This window comes from Danio rerio, chromosome 17 (assembly GCF_052040795.2).
Source record: "Danio rerio strain M-AB ecotype USA chromosome 17, GRCz13ab, whole genome shotgun sequence".
Lineage (NCBI taxonomy): Eukaryota > Metazoa > Chordata > Actinopteri > Cypriniformes > Danionidae > Danio > Danio rerio.
The window spans coordinates 30,318,601-30,339,658 of NC_141037.1; the positions used below are offsets into that span (position 1 = coordinate 30,318,601).

The 21,058-nt window shown below is 35.4% G+C and overlaps 1 protein-coding gene and 1 long non-coding RNA gene across 9 annotated transcripts in view; one reads left to right on the forward strand and one right to left on the reverse strand.

The window, feature by feature from the left end:
• si:dkey-28g23.3 overlaps window positions 1-21,058 on the reverse strand; it is a 198,238-nt gene that overhangs the window by 90,354 nt on the left and 86,826 nt on the right. The window contains exon 5 of one of the 5 annotated variants that reach the window (XR_015513464.1): window positions 3,005-4,805. The exons of the other annotated variants lie outside the window; for them this stretch is intronic. This is a non-coding gene — a long non-coding RNA (si:dkey-28g23.3). Of the gene's footprint in view, window positions 1-3,004; window positions 4,806-21,058 lie in introns of those variants that run through there. 5 annotated transcript variants of the gene reach the window in all.
• Window positions 1-21,058, forward strand: part of prkd1 (protein kinase D1) — a 124,186-nt gene that overhangs the window by 71,192 nt on the left and 31,936 nt on the right. For 2 of the 4 annotated variants that reach the window (XM_087290669.1, XM_087290667.1), the window contains 4 exons: window positions 4,078-4,216; window positions 14,375-14,506; window positions 14,580-14,740; window positions 15,944-15,967. In XM_087290669.1, the coding sequence (XP_087146795.1) occupies window positions 4,078-4,216; window positions 14,375-14,506; window positions 14,580-14,740; window positions 15,944-15,967 (456 nt within the window). The remainder of the gene's footprint in view (window positions 1-4,077; window positions 4,217-14,374; window positions 14,507-14,579; window positions 14,741-15,943; window positions 15,968-21,058) is intronic. The other 2 variants (XM_087290670.1, XM_087290668.1) reach the window with 1 other exon arrangement.

The following is a 21,058-nucleotide window of genomic DNA, read 5'->3' on the forward strand; positions in this document are numbered from 1 at the left end:
TCCAGACAGGCTGGTCTGAGTATTTCAGAAACTGCTGATCTACTGGGGTTTTCATGCACAGCTATTTCTAGGGTTTATAGAGAGTGCTAAAAAAATATCCAGTGAGCAGCAGTTATGTGGGAACAAATGCCTTGTTGATGCCAAAGGTCAGGAGAGAATAGCCAGACTGAACCAAGCTGATAGAAAGGCAACAGTAACTCAAATAACCACTCGTTACAACCGAGGTAACGCACAACATGCAGCAGATGGGCTACAGCAGCAGAAGACCAGACCGGGTGCCACTCCTGTCAGCTAAGAACAGAATAATGAGGCTACAATTCGCACAGGCTCCCCAGAATTGGACAGTAGAAGATTGGAAAACTTGCCTAGTCTGATGAGTCTCGATTTCTACTGTGACATTCGGATGGTAGGGTCAGAATTTGTCATCTACAACATGAAAGTATGGATCCATCCTGCCTTGTATCAACAGTTGAGGCTGCTGGTGGTGGTCTAATGGTGTGGGGAATATTTTCTTGGCACACTTTGGGCTCATTAGTACCAATTGAGCATCGTGTCAACACCACAGCCAACCTGAGTATTGTTGCTGATAATGTCCATACCATTATGGCCACAGTGTACACATCAGATACCCATCTGATGGCTACTTCCAGCAGGATAACGCGGCATGTCATAAAGCACGAATCATCTCAGACTGGTTTCTTAAACATGACAATGAGTTCACTGTACTTGAATGGCCTCCAAAGTCACCAGATCTTAATCCAATAGAGCACCTTTGGGATGTAGTGGAGTGGGAAATTCACATTATGGATGTGCAGCCGACAAATCTGCAGCAACTGCATGATGCTACCATGTCAATATGGACAACAATCTCGGAGGAATATTTCCAGTACCTTGTTGAATCTATGCCATGAAGGGTTAGGGCAGTTCTGAATGCAAAAGGGGGTCCAACCTGGTAATAGTAAGGTGTACCTATCAATAAATACACAAATTGAGATACATTTTTCTGAACCTGATAACAAAACACACAGAAATACAGCAATGATTTTATTTTTAAGTCAGCTTGGATCTGAAGTTGCTCAGACATTTATATCAGTATGTTGAAGTACTTCCAACTGAAACTGAATATTGAGGATGGGGCGGGGCTTACTATTTGTACATCATTCCCTTGTAGTAAGCTGAATGTAAAAAGGGTATGGTTGAGAATATTGGGGCTAAAGCCGTCAAACTAACAACCTTCCAACGCAGAAGCAAATGGTCAGACATTTATTAAAGAGTACCAAAACAAACATTTTTTTTCAGTGTATTAACTTCCATGGATTAATTGTTCACCTAAAAATAAGAATGTGCAAAATAAACATTGATAGCAAATTTTGATTTCACATTAACTTTACATCTCTAACTGCAGAAAACAAGGCAACTCCCAGATCATTATTTTCTCCAAATTATGCATAAATTCCAATACTGAAGACTTTTTTCCACAGATGAAAAAGTGTCACACTGCTGACATGTTGTCTTCCTCTAGTACAAACTCTGCTAAAGCGTGCATCTGCTGTATGCGACGTGTCATGTCATGTGGAAGACACCAATCAACCCGTCATGGCCAGCAGCACACATCTGAAGTGTGGAAATAATCCATGACTTATCAGCCAATAATTCATTTCAATTTAAGCCGATGCAATTAATATCAATATCAGTTCTGCAGCCCATTTATTATGCATCATTAATCATTAGAAAATATCCAATCTGAGTTCTTTTTTTAACAATTCAATGGTCTGTCATTCTGTCACTTACACTACGAAATGTGAAGACATTGTTTGTGTTTTTTATATCAAGACATTTGTCAGGTTCTGTACATAAAAGCGCTTTTGTGCAAGACAGTTTCTTACTCATCTAATCCCAAGCTTCTGTTGCTTATTTTGAAGTACTTTAAAGGCCAATTCACACCACAACGACAGATGGCAACAAACACAGACAATCAACAGATTACAGCATGTCACTTTTTAGACATGGTACAACCAATTCAGCATGTTCAATCAGAGAAAACAAGCTCCAACAGACACCGACATGGGTAACACACTGACAAAAGCAGACAAAGTATCTGTTGCCATCTGTCTGTCTGTCGGTGCGCAGTGAAGTAGGTTTAGTTGTGTGTTTCCCTCAAATAATTCAATATTTATGTATTAAGCACACATTTTCAAATACCAATAAAAAGAAACCATGAAGAAGCTCAAATGCATGTTGAACATGATAATCTTGAGGCACTTTAGTTCATTTAGCTTCAATGTTTTACCATATTTGCTCTGTGTTTCTGTTTAATAATTCTATTTAGTTAATGTTTATGCTTCTCATAGAGTAACTATTTACAGTGCTCAGCATATGCAAGTACACCCCTCATCTTTTAAATTCATATTTTTAATAGGAAGCGATACAATGTTATGTTTGTGCATATAAAGTGCATCTGGAAACTGCACAACGTTAAAATATCAATAGACTGGCTTCACAACAACTCGGTGAATGTCCTTGAGTGGCCCAGCCAGAGCCCAGACCTCAATCCTACATCTCTGGAGAGATCTGAAAATGGCTCAACATCGTCGCTTCCCATCCAACCTAATAGAGTTTGAGAGGTACTGCAAAGAGTAATGGGCAATAATTCCTAAAGACAGGTGTGCCAATCTTGTGGCATCATAATCATAAAGACTTGAGGCTGTAATTGCTGCCAAAGGTGCATCAACAAAGTATTGAGCAAAGGCTGTGAATACTTATGTACATGTGATTTTTCAGGGTTTTTTTTATTTTTAATAAATATGCAACAATTTAAAAAATATTTTTTTCACATTGTCATTATGGGGTATTGTGTGTAGAATTTTGAGGAAATAAATGAATAAGGCTGTAATGCAAAAATGTGGAAAAAGTGAAGAGCTATGAATACTTTCCGGATGCACTGTACATTAGATTAGATTTAGACAAATCTGGAGCTTATCTAACAAAATACTGTAACGGTCCAAAAACTAGTACATCCAAATTTATATGTTATAGAAAGGTATTGAATACAAATTTAAAAAACAGGAAAAATCAAGAGAAGCAAAAACAATTTGAAAAATTTAGTTAAAATTTTGTAGGTTGTCTTTTTTTTTTGCAGTATTTTGCTTGAATTTAATTGTATTATCTTTCAACTTCTAAATATGTTTGGTGAAAAAAATGTTATTTTATTAAATATATCTGTTTAATAAATCAGTTTTGTTTAAATGCATCAAAATACATTGCCTATATTCACTAAGAAATGGAGAAAAAAATCATTTTCAAAATGGGATGTACTCAATTGTGCTGAGCACTGTATCATTACAATTATTTATATTTTAAATACACATAATGTAACTAGACTGTGTGCTAATAACACAATTCTGAACATGAATCTAAACTAAAACAAAAATAAATCAAAATACCAAAGAAAAGAACTTTTGCACCTATAAATCTTCGTAAAAATTTGTTGCAACTGACAGTGTGTTTTTTATTTGTGATTTCTTTGTTTGTGGTGTAATAAAGCCCAAATAGCTTAGTTGTGAGTACCCTTTGTGAATTGTGTAGGTCTGAATTGCCATTACATGCAGGCCTTCTCTGCAGTGTTGCTGCAACTCAGCCCAGCAGGGATCAATAGGGAATGAGGCTAGTGAGCCATTTCCCCAGCGGTCTACACGGGTCAGTCAATATGTTGCTCTCTTCTTTTGACATTGAATTGATTGCGAGGCTGCTGTTCGTAAAAACTGTTTAGGAGCAGTCAAAAAAGAGGGAGAGGGAAAAAAAAGGAAAAACCGAAAAGCATTTAATGCTGGTTTTTAGCCAGCAAGGTTTGTCCCATGAGCAATGAAAACGCTCTTTTGAAAGTGCTTTCTAATAGCTGAATGAAAAGCTTCAGGTATGAGGAATGTTGTCTGTAATTTGAATATGTGGGCAGGGCTTTTAGATGCATTATATGTCTGGCATCGCCAGACAAGAGATTCATGTAAGCTAAGCATCATCAAGCACACACCACCCACTCACTCAATACTGTCTCATAACATCATTTTTATTCCGTCACAGTTCCCAGAATGCGGCTTCTATGGGATGTATGACAAGATTCTTCTTTTCCGTCACGATCCAAACTCTGAGAACATCCTGCAGTTGGTGAGGTCTGCGGCTGAAATTATGGAAGGGGACCTGGTCGAAGTCGTCCTGTCAGGTAAGTCTCATAATCCGTATTCCACATGCGCAGTGTTCTCACACAGGGTTTTATAGATCAGTGAGACAAGACACAGTGACTTTGTTGTGACGCCCGACAAAGTTTTTCGAAATCTGCCACACATCCGAGTGTGATTCCTGTGCCATTTATGACCGTTTTTTTTCCCTTCTTGTCTCTTAGTCCTTTCATTTCCCACTCCGGAAAAGTTGATGCGCATCCAAGTTTTGATGCCGCACCCGGTGTGAAAACCGGAGTTGCTTTGCTGAGGAAGCGATGGAGGTATCGCATTTGACACTGCTAAAGTGTTTCTCCAAACACTTGGCAGGCCTTCCCCTCCCTTCCTCCGTCTCTCCTCCGTGTGCAATGTCAGGTAATTGAGTGAAGTCTGTTCTGACGAGATAAAGCGAGGACTGACACCTCCTCTACCCCCCAGCCTCTCTGCCGGCTCTGGTGTGTCTCTCTGTACTTGTGTGCGTCTGTGACAAGACGAATCAGGTGATTAACACACCCAGATGCACACATTCTCATAGACGAGCCTTTGGGAGCCCGGAGTAACACTTCTCGAAGACACACTTGACAGCTGCTTTCACTGTAAAGTAACACAGAGGAGTTTTACAACTGTCACAAAAGTCAGGTCAACGGTTATTAATTATGACGCCCCCCCCTGAGAGACCCGTGCGATTGTCACGTCACTGTTCTGATGCAAATTAATCCAGCTTTGAGTTTTCATTCACTAATTCACTAAACGTAATATTTTACAGCACTTAAATGAATTCTTCGATAGCATCGGAAGAAAACTTGATGTTGCTAACCATATGGTTTTCTAAACACAAGTTGTGGGCTTTGTAATTGGCCTGAATCTGAGAAAAAAGGCACAACGAGCGGGCCAATAAATGTTGATCTCTCGGATTATCACTTTGACAATATCTCCTACAGTAATTAAAAAGAGCAGCACTTCACGAAAATATGACCTACGCTTTCTGCTGGGTCTCTCTCTCTACCCAGTCTGTTGCGGTCCTTAAAGTCTGCTTGAAGTCTATTTTCTGCTGGATAAATTTAGAGTAACTATGGGTTGGCTCCAGTGAAGCGCACTGACAGGATGTTTGGCTGTGCCTGGATCAACATAATTGAGCAAGTGCATGAAAATACAAGAGCCATGCAGAACATGCAGGATTATTAACCATACGTATTGATTAAGATTATTATATATATAAGGGGTGGCCAACCCTGTTCCTGGAGAGCCACCTTCCTGCAGATTTCAGTTGCAACCCATATCAAACACACCTGCCTGTAATTTTTATATATATATATATATATATATATATATATATATATATATATATATATATATATATATATATATATATATATATATATATATTTTTTTTTTTAAATAAATATATATATATATATATATATATATATATATATATATATTTTAAATAAATAAATATATATATATATATATATATATATATATATATATATATATATATATATATATAAAATAAATATATATATATATATTTTAAATAAATATATATATATATATATATATATATATATATATATATATTTTTTTTTTTTTTTTTTTTTGGAAATGAGACAAATTATTATTATTATTATAATCACTGCTCACTGGTTAGCACTGTTGCCTCATAGCAAGATGGTTGCTGGTTCCCGACTGGGCCAGTTGCCATTTCTGTCTGGAGTTTGATTGTTCTCTCTGTGTTGGTGTGGGTTTTCTCCGGATGCTCCGGTTTACCCCACAGTCAAAACAAAGACATGCACTATAGGTGAATTGGGTAAACTGAATTGGCCTTAGTGTATGAGAATGCAAGAGTGTATGGGTGTTTCCTAGTACTGGGTTGCAGCTGAAAGGGCATCCGCTGTGTAAAACATATGCTTGAATAGTTGACGGTTATGTGGAAATTTTTTAATAAGAATTTTAAATAATAATAATAATAATAATAATAATACACATTATAATTGACCCAAAATTAGATCACTTGCAAAAATAGTTTACTGTGAACCAACATACTGAAAGACTGAGTACGTTTACATGGACACCAATAATCTGATTTTAAAACGATCAAGACAATACTCTGATTAAGAGTCTACCATATGAACAGCGATTTTTAGTGACCTTTATCTGACTAAATTCATAATTAAACTAAACAGAAATCAGATTAAGACGTGGAGTATGCTGATTTTAGTCGCATTATTGAAGTGCAGTACAGACATGTAAACCTTAATAAAACGATTACCATCATGTAGGTTTTTTGACGCATTTTGTGACAGGATAGTCTCTACACACACAGCCGTTTGACACTCTTCTCTGCACCTACTGAGTCAGTAAGGCTGCATTTACACTGCATGGTTCAAGTGACACAATTCCGATTTTTTTCTCCCATGTGGCTCGTATATGCCCCATGTACGTATAATAGAGCTGTGAACCTACACTAGTCTCACGGTTCGGTTCGGTTACGATTATCATGCCATCGATTCGGTTCAATTCGATATTTCGGTGCATCACGGTGCATTGACGGTGCTTTCCATACACAGTTTTATATTTTCTTCACAGCAGCATTTCTTGTATTAAAATGTATGAATAAATTTATATTTATATACTATTTGTAATACAATTTTGTCATTTAATACAAACAGTCAGATATATAAACTGTAACTTTAAACAAAACAAGCATTTAGCAAATAATATAAACAAATATAAATATCCAGCTCAATTTCTGATCCTTGTATAGTTCTCTTACACCCCTTTGATTGGTCACACCCTCAAAAAAAACGGTAGCGATTGGCTCTTGCGCGCTGCGTTATTCACAGATGAGTGATACTGATAAGCGGCAGGCGGCAGCGGCGATCACAGCTGATGTATGATAGACACGGTGGAGAAAACTGTGCAGACACGCGCTCGTTTCTGTATGCAAAAGTAGCGTCAAATGGGCCACTGTGTGTGTGTGAGAAAGAGAGAGAGAGAGACAGAGCGAAAAAGAGAGAGAGAAATGGAGTAGGCTACTTTCATTCTCTCGATCTCAGTTAGATAGGGGCTATTGTTGTATATATCAGTGAAAGACTGATCCAGCAAACACACACAGTGAAATTGTGCACAGTTTATGAGTTTTAAGTAGTTAAAGCACTGTAAATACTCGCGATCGCCTCCCTCGCGACAGAGCGCATATGAGGTAAATGACGTCAGTAATACCCGTTTATGATTATTACTGAACCGATACCGAATTGTCCGCATCTGCATCGCAGTGCACCGAAGAAACGATTAACTTTGACACCCCTAACGTATAAGCAGGAAAAAATCACATAGATTCCCATTTACGCAAAACAGACTCAGGCCTTGTTCATGTGGAAATTTATCTGTGCTCTTATGTCTGCAGTGTAAGCAGGTGGATCAGATTTTCACTTGTCACTGCAAGTCGTGCATCATTAAAAACCATAGTGAAAGACATCAAGTCTGATGCTTCATTTCAGAACAGGGTTTAGCAGAGTCGCAAACCTTAAATCTCTTACACATGGAATAAAAAAGCTTTTATATTGTCATGTAGCACAAGTTTTTAAGCATGTTAATGAGAGAGAGAGAGTCCAATATCCGCCATGTAAACAATAAACTAACAAAAAACTATTGCTTACATCACGTGCATAAATCATGCCATGGACATTAAAATAAGATACCCACTGGTTTAAAAAGGCCTAGATTAAAAGAAGATGGCCAAATGAGAACTTCATAAACTATAATAAAACAACTTGTAAAAATGCAAATTTAAAAATGAAACCCTGCAAACAGATTAAATACAGGAATGGATAAAAGGGCGCTCTTTAATTATCAGCTGTCAGTCAGCGCCTGCTCTTTTTTCCTGTTTATTGTGCCTTTGTCGTGTGTAGTCTAAATGCAAACAATCGAATAAGAGTCACTTTTAAAAGATGATGTAAGCTGGTCATCCAAAAATATATACAGTCACAAAATCGGAATTGACCACTTAGATCTGCAGTGTAAATGCAGCCTAAAGAACCAGAGACACCTGCATCACGAAATGCAGAGATTTTTTTTTCCAATACGGTGTGCAGTAACAAAAATTCCATTAAAACAACACTCTTCCAGCAGTTCATACTCACATCCAATATCTCGTTTGTCATGAAATGGTCCTGAATGAAAGTGAAAGTGCCAAACTGCAGTTAAAGTCATCAAAATAAAAATGAAACACTCAAAATTACATGAAACTTAGGAGGACATTTGGATGTGACGCAATGATGTTAATCAAATTATGTGCTATAACATGTAAAACATGATCATGAAAGCAACATTCAAAAAGCAACTCATGTAAACACCATCTTATTATTGCCTTATTCAGATTAAGGCAAATAGTTAGATTACTGATGTCCATGTAAACGTAGTCACTGTTAGTATGAGCTGCTCATCTCAGAAGATTCCATTGCTGCGCATCATATAACATACACACTGAAATATTCCATGATGCATTCTCAGAATAAATTAAAACTGACGAGTGAAACTATTTCACACACTCACCACCACTGCTCTTTACTCACATTGGCACTTAGTGAGTGTTCATTTTAGGCCCTGACTGTACGGCTGTTTTTCTCTCATAGAGAAATGGCTGGTCGGAGTGCGTAGGGCACAAAACTTCTGATTTCCACCAGCAGCAATGGGAGAAAAAAATACAACTGGAGAAACAAGTATTTGCATTAAGTCAACTCAGGATGCCTTTTCAGCATCATACTCATTTCCCTGAAGCATTTAATGACAGTTTACAGGTAGTTCAACTTGCAAACATATCTTGGCCTTTAAACAAAAGGCAAAACAATAATTTGAATGAATTGAGGTAATTTAGCTGCAGAATGGCTAATCAGAATGTATTCTACTTGAGCGTGCAAGGGGAAGCCATGTTGGAGAGGAGGCGACACGCGAGCCTTGAGGCAGGCAGTTCCCCCGCTGCGCTCGCCACTCAGACGCTATTGGTCCTGTCAACATGCAGCCAACAAGAGCCAATCAAAACACTCCAACCGCCCCAAAAGCTTCCCTTTCATACTACAATTTGCAAATATAAATAAAGCTGGGTTTGTTTGGAAGAGTTTGGATGGCAATTAAAATTCGTCATATCGCTTGGTGGATTCGGAAGGTTCTGTCAAGATTATGCTGCTTTTTGTGGGAGCGCTGCTTTTGGAGGTGCCTTGTGCATCCTTATGGAGATTTTGGTCTTTTCATTTTAGTTTCTGTGATCACTGTGATAGGCTGTTAATGCAAACAGCATGTATATTTGGAGGAAAAATGTGTATTATAAATTAAATTGTGATTTTTTTCCCTAATTTACTTTGATAAATATACAATTAATTAGGTTATAAAAATAGTTTCTCTCAAGACGTATACAAGACAAAAATGTCCACAGTGGCACAATATTTCATTCCAGCAGCATTTAAGCAAAAAGTCATACATCTTTTCCTAAAAGGCTTCTATTTTGTTGTTAATAATATTTTGCTTCCAATCAATCAATCAATCAATCAATCAATCAATCAATCAATCAATCAATCAATCAATCAATCAATCAATCAATCAATCAATCAATCAATCAATCAATCAATCAATCCTTTTTTCTGCTTTTAAGGACTCCAGGCTAAATGAATTTAAATTCTGCAATGATATTAATCTGTGTGTGTTACTGACATTTTTGTATGTATATATATGTTTATATGAGAGCTTTTTTGACACTGCACAAAAAATAACTGGATCAAAAAGTATAGTTTTTCCTTATAAACTCATCCATGATTTTAATAATTCATAAAGAAGAAAATTCTGCAATGTACTTAATATATAGAATATAATTAATTTTAATGTTTTGAAAACAGCGGTGGCATTATGCAACATTATGTGCTACACTGATACTTTGTACTATACCATTATGTACTACAATGGTCTCGTAAAGTTCTTTTATAATATGCAGTTTCATGGTAAGGTCTAGATAGGATACAGCTGCGGATCTGATCATTTTTGTAACACTGTATAACAATTATTCATATTTTTACAGTACTGTGACAGTTGAGTTTAGGATTGGAGTAGGGGTTAGTTGTTAATAAAATACAATTAATAGGAAATTTAATAAAAATATAAATATATCTTGTGGTTAATTAGCTATACTAATAGAGAATAATAATAATAATAATAATAATAATAATAATAATAATAATAATAATAATAATAATAATAATTCCTTACTTTTATATAGTGCTTTTCTAGACACTCAAAGCGCTTTACACATTGGGGGCAATCATTTACCACCAGTGTTCAGCATCCACCTGGATGACATGACGGCAGCCATATTGCGCCAGACTGCACACCACACACCAGCTGATTGGTGGAGAGGAGACAAAGTGATGAAGCCAATTATGATATGGGATAGTTAGGAGGCCATGATGGACAGAGGCCAGTGGGCAAATTTGGCCAGGATGCCAAGGTTAAACACTCTGTTTTGGAGCACACTAGCTTATCGATATCTTAAAAATGAACAATACTGATACTAAAATCTGAAAAACTTTATTGTAAATTAATGGGACCTCTAAAGAGTTAAAATTAGTTCCTCAGGATGGATGTTAAAAAAAATCTGTCAGTCAAACTGTAGAAAAACACTTTATGATGTCTTTTTTTTAGACTGTGAGTATGTTGACGGACACCAATAGTCCGATTTTATTAGGATTAGGACAATACTCTAATTAAGGGTCTAACATGTAAACAGCAATTTTTGATTAATTTAATCCGATAAAGGTCATAATTGAACTAAACAGATATCGAATTAAGACATGTGGAGTATGCCGATTTTAGTCACGTTATTGAAGTGCAGTACAGGCATGTAAACAGTACAGACATGTAAACACTGCACCATATTATTAAGACATGTAGGAATTTTGCCGCATTTTGTGACAGGATATTCCATACACACCGCTGTTTGACACTATTCTCTGCACTGACTGAGTCAATGAAGGACCACAGACACCTACATTGCGAAATGTTGAGTTTTTTTCCCCCATATTGGCGTGCTGTATCAAATTCCATTAAACAACACTCATCCAGCAGTTCATAATTACATCCAATATCTCGTTTGTCATGGGGGCATGCATGAAATGGTCCTCAATGAAAGTGAAAGTGACAAACTGCAGTTAAAGTCGACAAAATAAAAATGAAACACCCAAAATTATATGATACTTCAGAGGAAACATGGATAGCGCTGTGATGCAACGACGTTAATCAAACTGTGTGCTTTTACATGTAAAACAGGATCATGAAAGGAACAAAGCAACTCATGTAAACACCTTAATTATATTATTGTCTTTAAGACAATAAGGACAAATAATTTGATTACTGATGTCCATGTAAACATAGTAATTTTTGTCCCATGTGACCCATGTGTAACTTTTTAAAATTGGCACACAAGGGTTAAAGCAAAATATCCTGCTGCCATGCAGATTTTTGTCTTTTTTTTTTTTTTAAGCACTCAAAACTGAATCTTCAATTAATTAGTACTTGACCAAAAGCCCCTCTAAAGGGACCAGCATCTCTAGCCCATTAACCCTGACAGACACACGGTCTGCCCATCTGATTAGAATTAGGCAAGGCCAGAGAGCCTGCTGCCCAGGCCTTGTGGCACTTCTGTGGAGACGGGCAAAGCGTGCCAGACTGGCCATTGATAGATTGGATTTGGCCCACCCTCTCATCCATCTGCACCCCAAAGATACACATGCCTTGTGGGAGCTCGAAAGAGGACGGTTCGTAAAATAAAGATAGAACTCCCTCTGCAACATTTGTTTGCCTTTTTAATCATGACATGTTTACTCAGTGCTGCTGGGATTAAGAGCGAAGCAAATTCCCTCATGAAGTCGAAAGTCCAAATAATGCAAACAAAACCGTGCTTATTTATGTGAGTTGTTATGGGAAAACAGGTTTAATTATGATTTTAAGTTGTGAATTGGAAATTAAGCACTCGGGATGATCTATGACTCACTTCACTTGAACAGCCACAATTATGCACAAATAACAGATGTCTGAGAGTTTAAGGTTGTCAAAACTTGACGTCTCTCCTCAGGTATTGCGTGTGCTTTAATGAATTTGCCAGGATTTACGTTGATGTTATTTTTTTTAGCAGATGCAGATTTACCAAACAACTTCAAATAAAGTGCACAAATCATGTTAATTGCAAGTATCAGGATGGTTAGAGGAGAATAATAAAAAAAGATCAAAGCTGAGGTAATTTGATCAGTTTTAATTTTGTAATTGTTATGCGTAATTGTGGTTGTTACAGTGAAGTGAGTCATAGATCAGCAGATTTATGCAGTTAATGAGAATGCCTGAAGCTACCATGTATTTAGAGACAAAAGACTTCTGAATTTCATTTCTTTGAATGTCAAACAGCTATATAAAATATTTCTAATGACTGAATTTTGGGGTATATGGGGTGCTGTTAGGATTGAAGTGACATATTACTTAAATTTGTCTTAAAATTTCCCTCTCAGGTCCTTTTTCAGCTGTTCTATTTACACAAATTATTTTTCTTCATAATTGTATTTTTAAATATAATATTATAGTGATATTGTGCTCTTGGGCAAGATACAGGGTCATTCCCATTATTCAGTGCAGTTTAAACGGTGTGTTTTAAAAATGATAATGCTTGTGTTATAATTTAAGGGCAGATTTCTGTGAAAGTGTACTGCACAGAAACACACTGTGGTCAAGCCCAGACACTTTATTAATTATAGCTGGACTATTTGCTTATTAGCTGGGTGCTTTAAAGGGTGGAAATAAAAAGCTAAAATTAGAGTTTCCTTAAATGAGGGTGTCAACTTAATTTAATCTAAAAAAATTATTTTCTTCTTTTTTTTTTAACAAAACGTTTCAACCATTGTTTGACTCTTTCAAATATAACATATTTTTTAAGCTTAAATAGATTTTTGGCCACACTTTATTTTAAGGTACAGTTCTCACTATTAATGAATCCATTAGTCTTTTAGCTCAGTAAACTACTAATTTGCTGCTTATTAAAAGTAATTAAGGCCGTAGTTAAGTTTAGATATTGGGCATTTGGGATGTAGAATATGATCATGCAGAAAATATACATTATACATACTAATAAACAGCCAAAACATTAATAATATGCAGGTAATAAGCCACATGTTTATGAGAATTAGTACTTAAAATAAAGTGTTGCCTATTTTTTTTGTTTCAACTCTTTAACTGCCCCACCAAGAAAAAAAATTGGATTGCATTTCTTAACTGCATTTTATTTGAACACAATAATAATTTCTAAAATATTAATCTCTACCAAATGGTTGAAATAAAAATAAAATAATATCAAAATAAAATGATATCAAAATAAAATAATAATTGAATATTAAATCATCTTTATTTTTTGAAGTACGCTATAAAATCTTTCAGAATCTCATTTAACACGTTTTCTTGTTTTCTTTTACAATAAAACCAAAATCAAATGTAGTGGTGCAACAGGATTATGTTTGTTTGATTTTTTTTTTTTTTTTTTGTAAACCAACAATGCTGTGTTTGTAAACCATTATTTCTAACAGTCATTCTTTAAATTAATTTAACAGTCATTATTTAAAACAGTCAAAATATGTTCAACTATTTGGTCGAGCAGGCAGTTAAAGGGATATTTTGGAAGTTTGGTTAAAGTTATTTTTTATTTATTTTTTTTTATATATGATAATATTCCTGAACAGAATGGAATGTTTTATTGTGAAAAACAGCAACTGATGCAACAAAACACTAAACAAAACAATCAAATCCCCTGTTAATTATCTGAATTGCTGATGTCACTTCCTGGATGTTGGTGTCATTAAAAAACTGGCCTTTTAAAAGGGATACTTCAAAATAGTAATATGGTTGAAAGTGAAACTAGACAGTGCCCGAGGTATGACTGAACTAGTCAAACATTATATATATATTTATATATATTATGACTATTTTACAATAGAAATGTTCAGTGGCTGACAGTAATATCAAATATATCTTTCAAATTTATAACCTGTTATAACCTCTTATTATTTGTTTTTATTCTCTTATACTTGTGAATACACTAAAATAAAGTTCAGATTTGCTTGTTTGTTTGACACCCTCAGCCTCAGCTACGGTGGAGGACTTTCAAATCCGGCCTCATGCTCTGTTCGTCCACTCATATCGGGCTCCAGCATTCTGCGATCACTGTGGAGAGATGCTGTGGGGTTTAGTGAGGCAGGGGCTCAAGTGTGAAGGTAAATACTGTACTCTCTGTTAAATGTCCATTAACTCTACATGAGATTCAATAACTGATTGTCTTTGTGTCAGGCTGTGGGCTGAACTACCACAAACGCTGTGCCTTTAAAATCCCCAACAACTGCAGTGGCATCCGAAAACGACGACTCTCCAATGTGTCCCTCACGGGCCTGACCAACACTCGCTCTATTTCTGCTGAACCGTCCCCCAGCACCTCTGATGAAGCACTGCTTGTGAGTTTGACAAAATCACATCCTCCCCTTTCCTGTCAGTACATACAGTATTCAAATATGAGTGATAAAGGATAATAAGTCTTTTTTTCCTCCAGCAATCTTCTTAGGAATGTACTTATCTTTATTTCCCCCCCTAAGATTGTTTTTAAAGGGATAGTTCACCGAAATCTAAAAATTCTGTCATCATTCACTCATCCTCAGACCTGGATGAGGTTTTTTTTTCTGTTAAACATGACACAAGATATTCTGAAGAATGGCAAAGATCAGCAGCCATTGACGTCCATAGGAGGAACAAAAAATGTTATAGAAGTCAATGGCTGTTGCTTTCCAACATTCCTCAAAATATCTTCTTTTGTGTTTAACAGAAGAAAAAAACTCAAACATGTTTGGAACAAGTAGAGGGTGATTCAATGATTACAGAATTTTCATTTTTTGACAAAACATAAGAAAGAGCACATCTCAAATGCTCTACATAAAAAAAAACTACTCAGTACAATAAAGTTACACAATTAAAATATACTGATCATAAATTTGAGGATGTTCTTAAGAAAAAATCTGAGATGTTAACATTTTTAGGAATCCCACTTAATGGTATAGTTTTCAGCAAAATGAAACATTTTGTCATCTTTTACTCTTCCACTTGTTCCAAACCTGTTTGAGATTCTCTTACTTGTACATTTATTCATTTAGTAGATGCTTTTGAACAAACGGACCATTCACAAATTAACTTTAGCTTAACTAAGCTTTAACAAGAAGAGGCAACCCAAGTAAGATGTTCTCAAAAATGATGGAAAAATCATCCATTGACTGTAGTACTTTTGTTTCTCTGAATGTAAATGGCTCATTCTTCAGAATACATGGTTTTGAGATCAAGAGTAGAAAGAAATGCATAAAGAATTAGAACCACTTGAGTGTGAGTTTATGACAAGAACATATTTATTTTTAATAAAAAAAAAATTCTCACAAACTTCCAGAATTGATCTTATTCTCTTATTCCTTTTCTTAAGAAGATTTTAGTGAATTCATCCCCCGATAAATGTCATAAACACAGCAGGAACATAACCCTAATAATGTCCAATGTTACTGACTGTCTAATTAATGTTCATCCTTTCTTATGCATGCATGTTGTGTTTATTATTAACACTACTGATTCTCTGTTTGTCTTTCTCTACCTCTTCTCAATCATCTTTCATTCCTGCACAGTCTCCTGTCAGTCCTAGCATGGAGGTAGGCATTAATTCAGCTTTAACTAACCACTTTGTGATATTTTGTGTGCCATACACCCCCTTTTGTATGCAATATGAAAATGTTTGATAAAAAGTGTTGAGAGAAACCTTTCTACTAGAAAATGGGTTCATTCCAGCGATGTAAATAAATAATTACATTTTAAAATACAGTGGGAAAAAGTATTGAACGTCATGTTTTTTTCCTTGAAATAATAATTCCAAAGGAGCTGTTGACATGGACATGAACCAGATTTTGGTAAAAACAATACAAACATAAAAATAAATCAAAACAATAAAAAAAAATTGATTTTTTTATGTATATTAACAATGGAATGACACAAAGAGAAAGTACTGAACTATTAAAATGTGTTTAATTATTTATATAAAAGACACCTCTCATATGGAGAATGAAGTCACATGAATTGCTCTGGTGTGAGTTTTCCACAGACTTCAACAGAGTGTAAAAATCTTGATAGTTCTGTGGGTCTCGCCTATCAAATATGATCTTTAATTTGTATGTTCTACTGGATTCAAGTCAGGTGATTGGCTGGGCCATTCTACAGATTGATTAACTTTCTCTGAAAGCATTTGAGAGTTTCCTTGGCTGTTCTGGATGACTGTCTTGCTGAAATGTCCACTCTGGTTTCATCTTAATCATCAAGGTAATGTAGATGTTGGACTGAAGCAGCTAATTAGCATTTACAATGACAAAGGACAGAGGATTGCTGAAGACCTACTGAGAGATTTCAGCTGCTGTCTGGGTTTTTACACCCCTCTTTCTTTAAATGTTGAATACTTTTTTCATGTCTTCATTAACTTAATTTGTATACTAATTAATATTGTTTTCTTTGCATATATGGATTTCTTTGTTTGTTACCAACATCTAGTGAAAATTTCAAGTCAACGGCACCTTTAGAAATATTTTTACTGAGAAAAATGGTGAGGTGTTGAATACTTATTTCCCCCACTGTATATTTACAATTAATCACTGTACAAGCTTAAATCCACCATCAAAATATGAGGAACATGACATAAGAGGAAAACACTTAACTCAATGAAGGGATTTAAAGGGACAGCGCACCCGAAAAAAAGAAAATTCTGTCATAGTTTACTCACCCTTCACTTGTTTAAAACCTATTTGAGTTTCTTTCTTCTGTTGAACACAAAAGAAGATATTTTGAAAAATGCTGGTTGTTTAAACTCATTGACTGCACAGTATTGGTGACGCATGAAATACTGTTTCCAGGTCCAAGCTGCTCATTTGAATTCAGAAAATATTCGTTTATAACCACTTTTTAGTCCTATCACACACACATTAAAGGGAATTTTGTATAAAATCATGATGCACACAGCAATCTCTAAACTGCGTCACAGACATCAGTATTTTAACAATTTATAAAATATTAATCACTTTCTGGTCATCGTATATTAGGCATGAATATATATCACGATCGTGATTTTTGAAGGTACAGCACTTTGTAAACTGTTATCATTACTAGTATGTTATTATTAGTGCTTTCAAAATTAGTGTCTTAACACATGTGATTCATTTGAAATCTCTAACGCGTTAAAAAACATTAACGCAGTTGTAGTTTTTTTTAATTTCCTGTTGTGGTCGACGTGTGTTCAACATGGTTAAGACCAAGAAAGCACTTTATGAAGGCAAGTTTTAGTTTAAAACAATTAATGTTGCATTACCAGGCTATACTGCGTTTCCTCCAGAGTTTCATGCAATTTCGGGTGTTTCATTTTTAACTTTCGAATTCTGCTTTAATGCAATTTGCTACTGCATGGCAAACGGAAAGAAAAACCTCCGCATTTTGTAACTCTGTGGTCCTTTAAGGTAATCAAAAATCGCTGCTTATCTGGTAGACTCTTAATAAGAGTATTATCTTAATTATATTAAAATCGGGGAGACGCAGTGGCGCAGTAGGTAGTGCTGTCGCTTCACAGCAAGATGGTCGCTGGTTCGAACCTCGGCTCAGTTGGCGTTTCTATGTGGAGTTCGCATGTTCTCCCTGCGTTTGCGTGGGTTTCCTCCGGGTGCTCCGGTTTCCCCCATAGTCCAAATACATGCGGTACAGGTGAACTGGGTAGGCTAAATTGTCTGTAGTGTGTGTGTGTGTGTGTGAATGAGTGTGTTGATGTTTCCCAGAGATGGGTTGTGGCTGGAAGGGCATCCACTCCATAAAAAACTTGCTGGATAAGTTGGCGGTTCATTCCGCTGTGGCGACCCATACAACTTGTTATAGCGCTTCGACCCAGAAGCTGCTTTGTGCGACGTCACACCTAACAAGCGGATTATGGAAGTCGATGGTTCCCTAGCAACCAGCATTCTTTCAAATATTTATTTTTTGTCTTTAAGAACAGTAGAAATAAACTTATAAAAGTTTAAAACCACAATTTTTTTTAATTATACAGTTCACGATGGAATATGGATTTTATTTTGTATTTGATACATTGTAAAACTAGTATTACAGCACAATTGCAATTATTAATTTGCAGCACAAACAAAATTGCCAGCAATACTGTACAATTTACAGCAATTTTTGAAGTGTGGAATGGGGAGCTTTATATTGAGGTTTTTCAGATTGATTGCTAAAATTTCAAGAATAATTAACTTGTGTCAAGGTAACTCCCTTATTTTTAGGTAATTTTATGACTGAAACACTGCCAAATATTGAGGTTCGAGAGCATACTGATGCAATGGCTTAAATTTTTCATCAGACAGGTCAGCTGAAGCGCGAGTAGCAGAAAGAAGATTTTTAAACAGCTAATTTTATATAAATTAAATTAAAATGTGTCATATATCACTAAAAATGGGAGAATTACAGATTTAATTTATTATATATATATATATATATATATATATATATATATATATATATATATATATATATATATATATATATATATATATATATATTATATGGCACAAAATCAGGACAATTATGCTTATGTATTGCAGTTTAAAAAATATAAGCTTTTCTTTACATTGGATTTTTAAAAATATATATAGGATTTTCAGAGTCCGAGATGAAGCCAATCTTTGACATGGCTCAACTCAATCAACGTTAAAGATATCAAGGTCATGTTTTCACGTAATATTCTTTACAGTGTGTAGAATGATTGCATGTCAAAACCAGCACATCATAAAAAAATTACTTTAGCTTTTTTACAGAGAAAGTCACATATATAAACAAATGATTTAACTTTAGCTGAAACATTATGCAGAGGAACAGTTTGCCCTTTCCCCCATTTCTTTAAGCCAGATGTACATTTCTTTTCTCCGAGAGGTTAAAGCATTTTAACCTGACACCAGAAATGTTGTGGTACACATGTAGAGTTTGTTTGAAGAAAACTGTTAATCGGCTGTTGACGGCAGAATCAAACATCTGTTAACCGCTCTCTAATCTGTTCTCTACACCTAAGACAGGTTACAGCAAATGAAGCGCATCTGTACTTTAGTTGAATTGAGCTGGAAGTTTACCGTACCTCCAATCTACTTAGGGCCCTTTGGTGAAGTGTACAACACGGCAACAGGAAACTATTGATCATTTTCTTTCTTTAGAGCACATTGAATAGTTGATTATGCGCACCTGCGTGATGTCAGATCCATTCACAACAGGTGGTAAGACATCTGCATCTTTGCCAATCAGCAGCACATTAAAGATCAGCTTGATGAGAAAGTTGTTGTTCTGAGTTGATGCAAATTCATCAAAGCTCAGCGTATACAACAATCTCCCTCAGCATGACCCTCGTAGAGCCCTCGTGTTTTTGTTCACTTAATCGAGAGCAGTGTGCCGCTGACTCGACTTGGGTTAATACCTGTGAACTCGTGTCACAAATGAATCCTTCTGATTTGCCTTTGAAAAATGCTCCTTTTGCATTCACCAGCTAAAATGGCACTGCTCGTTGATTTGATCTGAAAGTGTTTGTTAAATTACGCCAAACTAGTTGGTGTTATTTTAGTGTGATCCAGATACTTCAAGTTTAATAAATAGTTTGTATTTAAAATTTTGTTAAAGTTGGGGTTATTTTATTGAATAATTTTTTGTAAGTTTAACATTGTTTTCTGCAATCAAACGACCTGTTTTATTATAAGCTTTTTAGCTAAAACAAATGTGTGACCCTGGATCACAAAACTTGTCTTATGTTACACAGGGAAAAGGTGTGTCCCAAATCACATACTTATACACTATTGTTTGCCAATTTGTAGTATAAATAGTGTAAGGAGCGAATTCACACTGAAAACTCTAAAAAGAAAAAGAGCACTTTAAGTACCTGTATGATGCACTTATTCAACGGTAAAATGAAATGTGGAATGTTGGACACTTCACGCACTAACCGGCTGCTGCTTTGCTCACATAGCGGAAGGGGCGGAGCTTTAAGCTACTGATGTTAGATTACATCATTTATTTTGGATTGTGAAAGCTGTATTCTCCTTCGAGAGTGATTATAGCGCCTCCCAATGGTGAATGCGGTTAAACTCATGGCAGGAATCATTTGGTAGTTTGGTCATTTATTTCACTAATTTGACAACTATCAAACTTCATCTGGGAAACTGTTTGAACTTCTGCTTAGTAAAAAAACAACAAGTGTTCCATTCGGAACCACACTACATACATACATACAAACATACATACATACAGTACATACTATGCTGTTGAGTGTGTAAGCGCATAAACACATAGTGCATAAGTGCATAATGTGTAGTGTGGCATTTGCCAGCTATAGTTTTGGCAATAACCAGAAATACATGTTAAAATGCATAGTGTGGTCATAAAAAATGATTTTAGTTTCATGCCAAAAATCATAAGAATATTAAGTAAAGATCACGTTCCATGAAGATATTTTCTTAAATTACAACTATAAATACAGTGGGGGAAGTATTGAACACAATAGTTTTTTTTCTAGAAATAATATTTTTAAAAGAGCTGTTGACAAGGAATCGAACCAGTTTTGGTTATTAAAAAATAATCTATACAATAATCTATAATAATCTATACAAAAAAAATAAAAAAAACAAAAAAAAACTGTACAAATCTGAAAAATTAGTTATGGGTATTAACGATGAAATTACAAGGAGAAA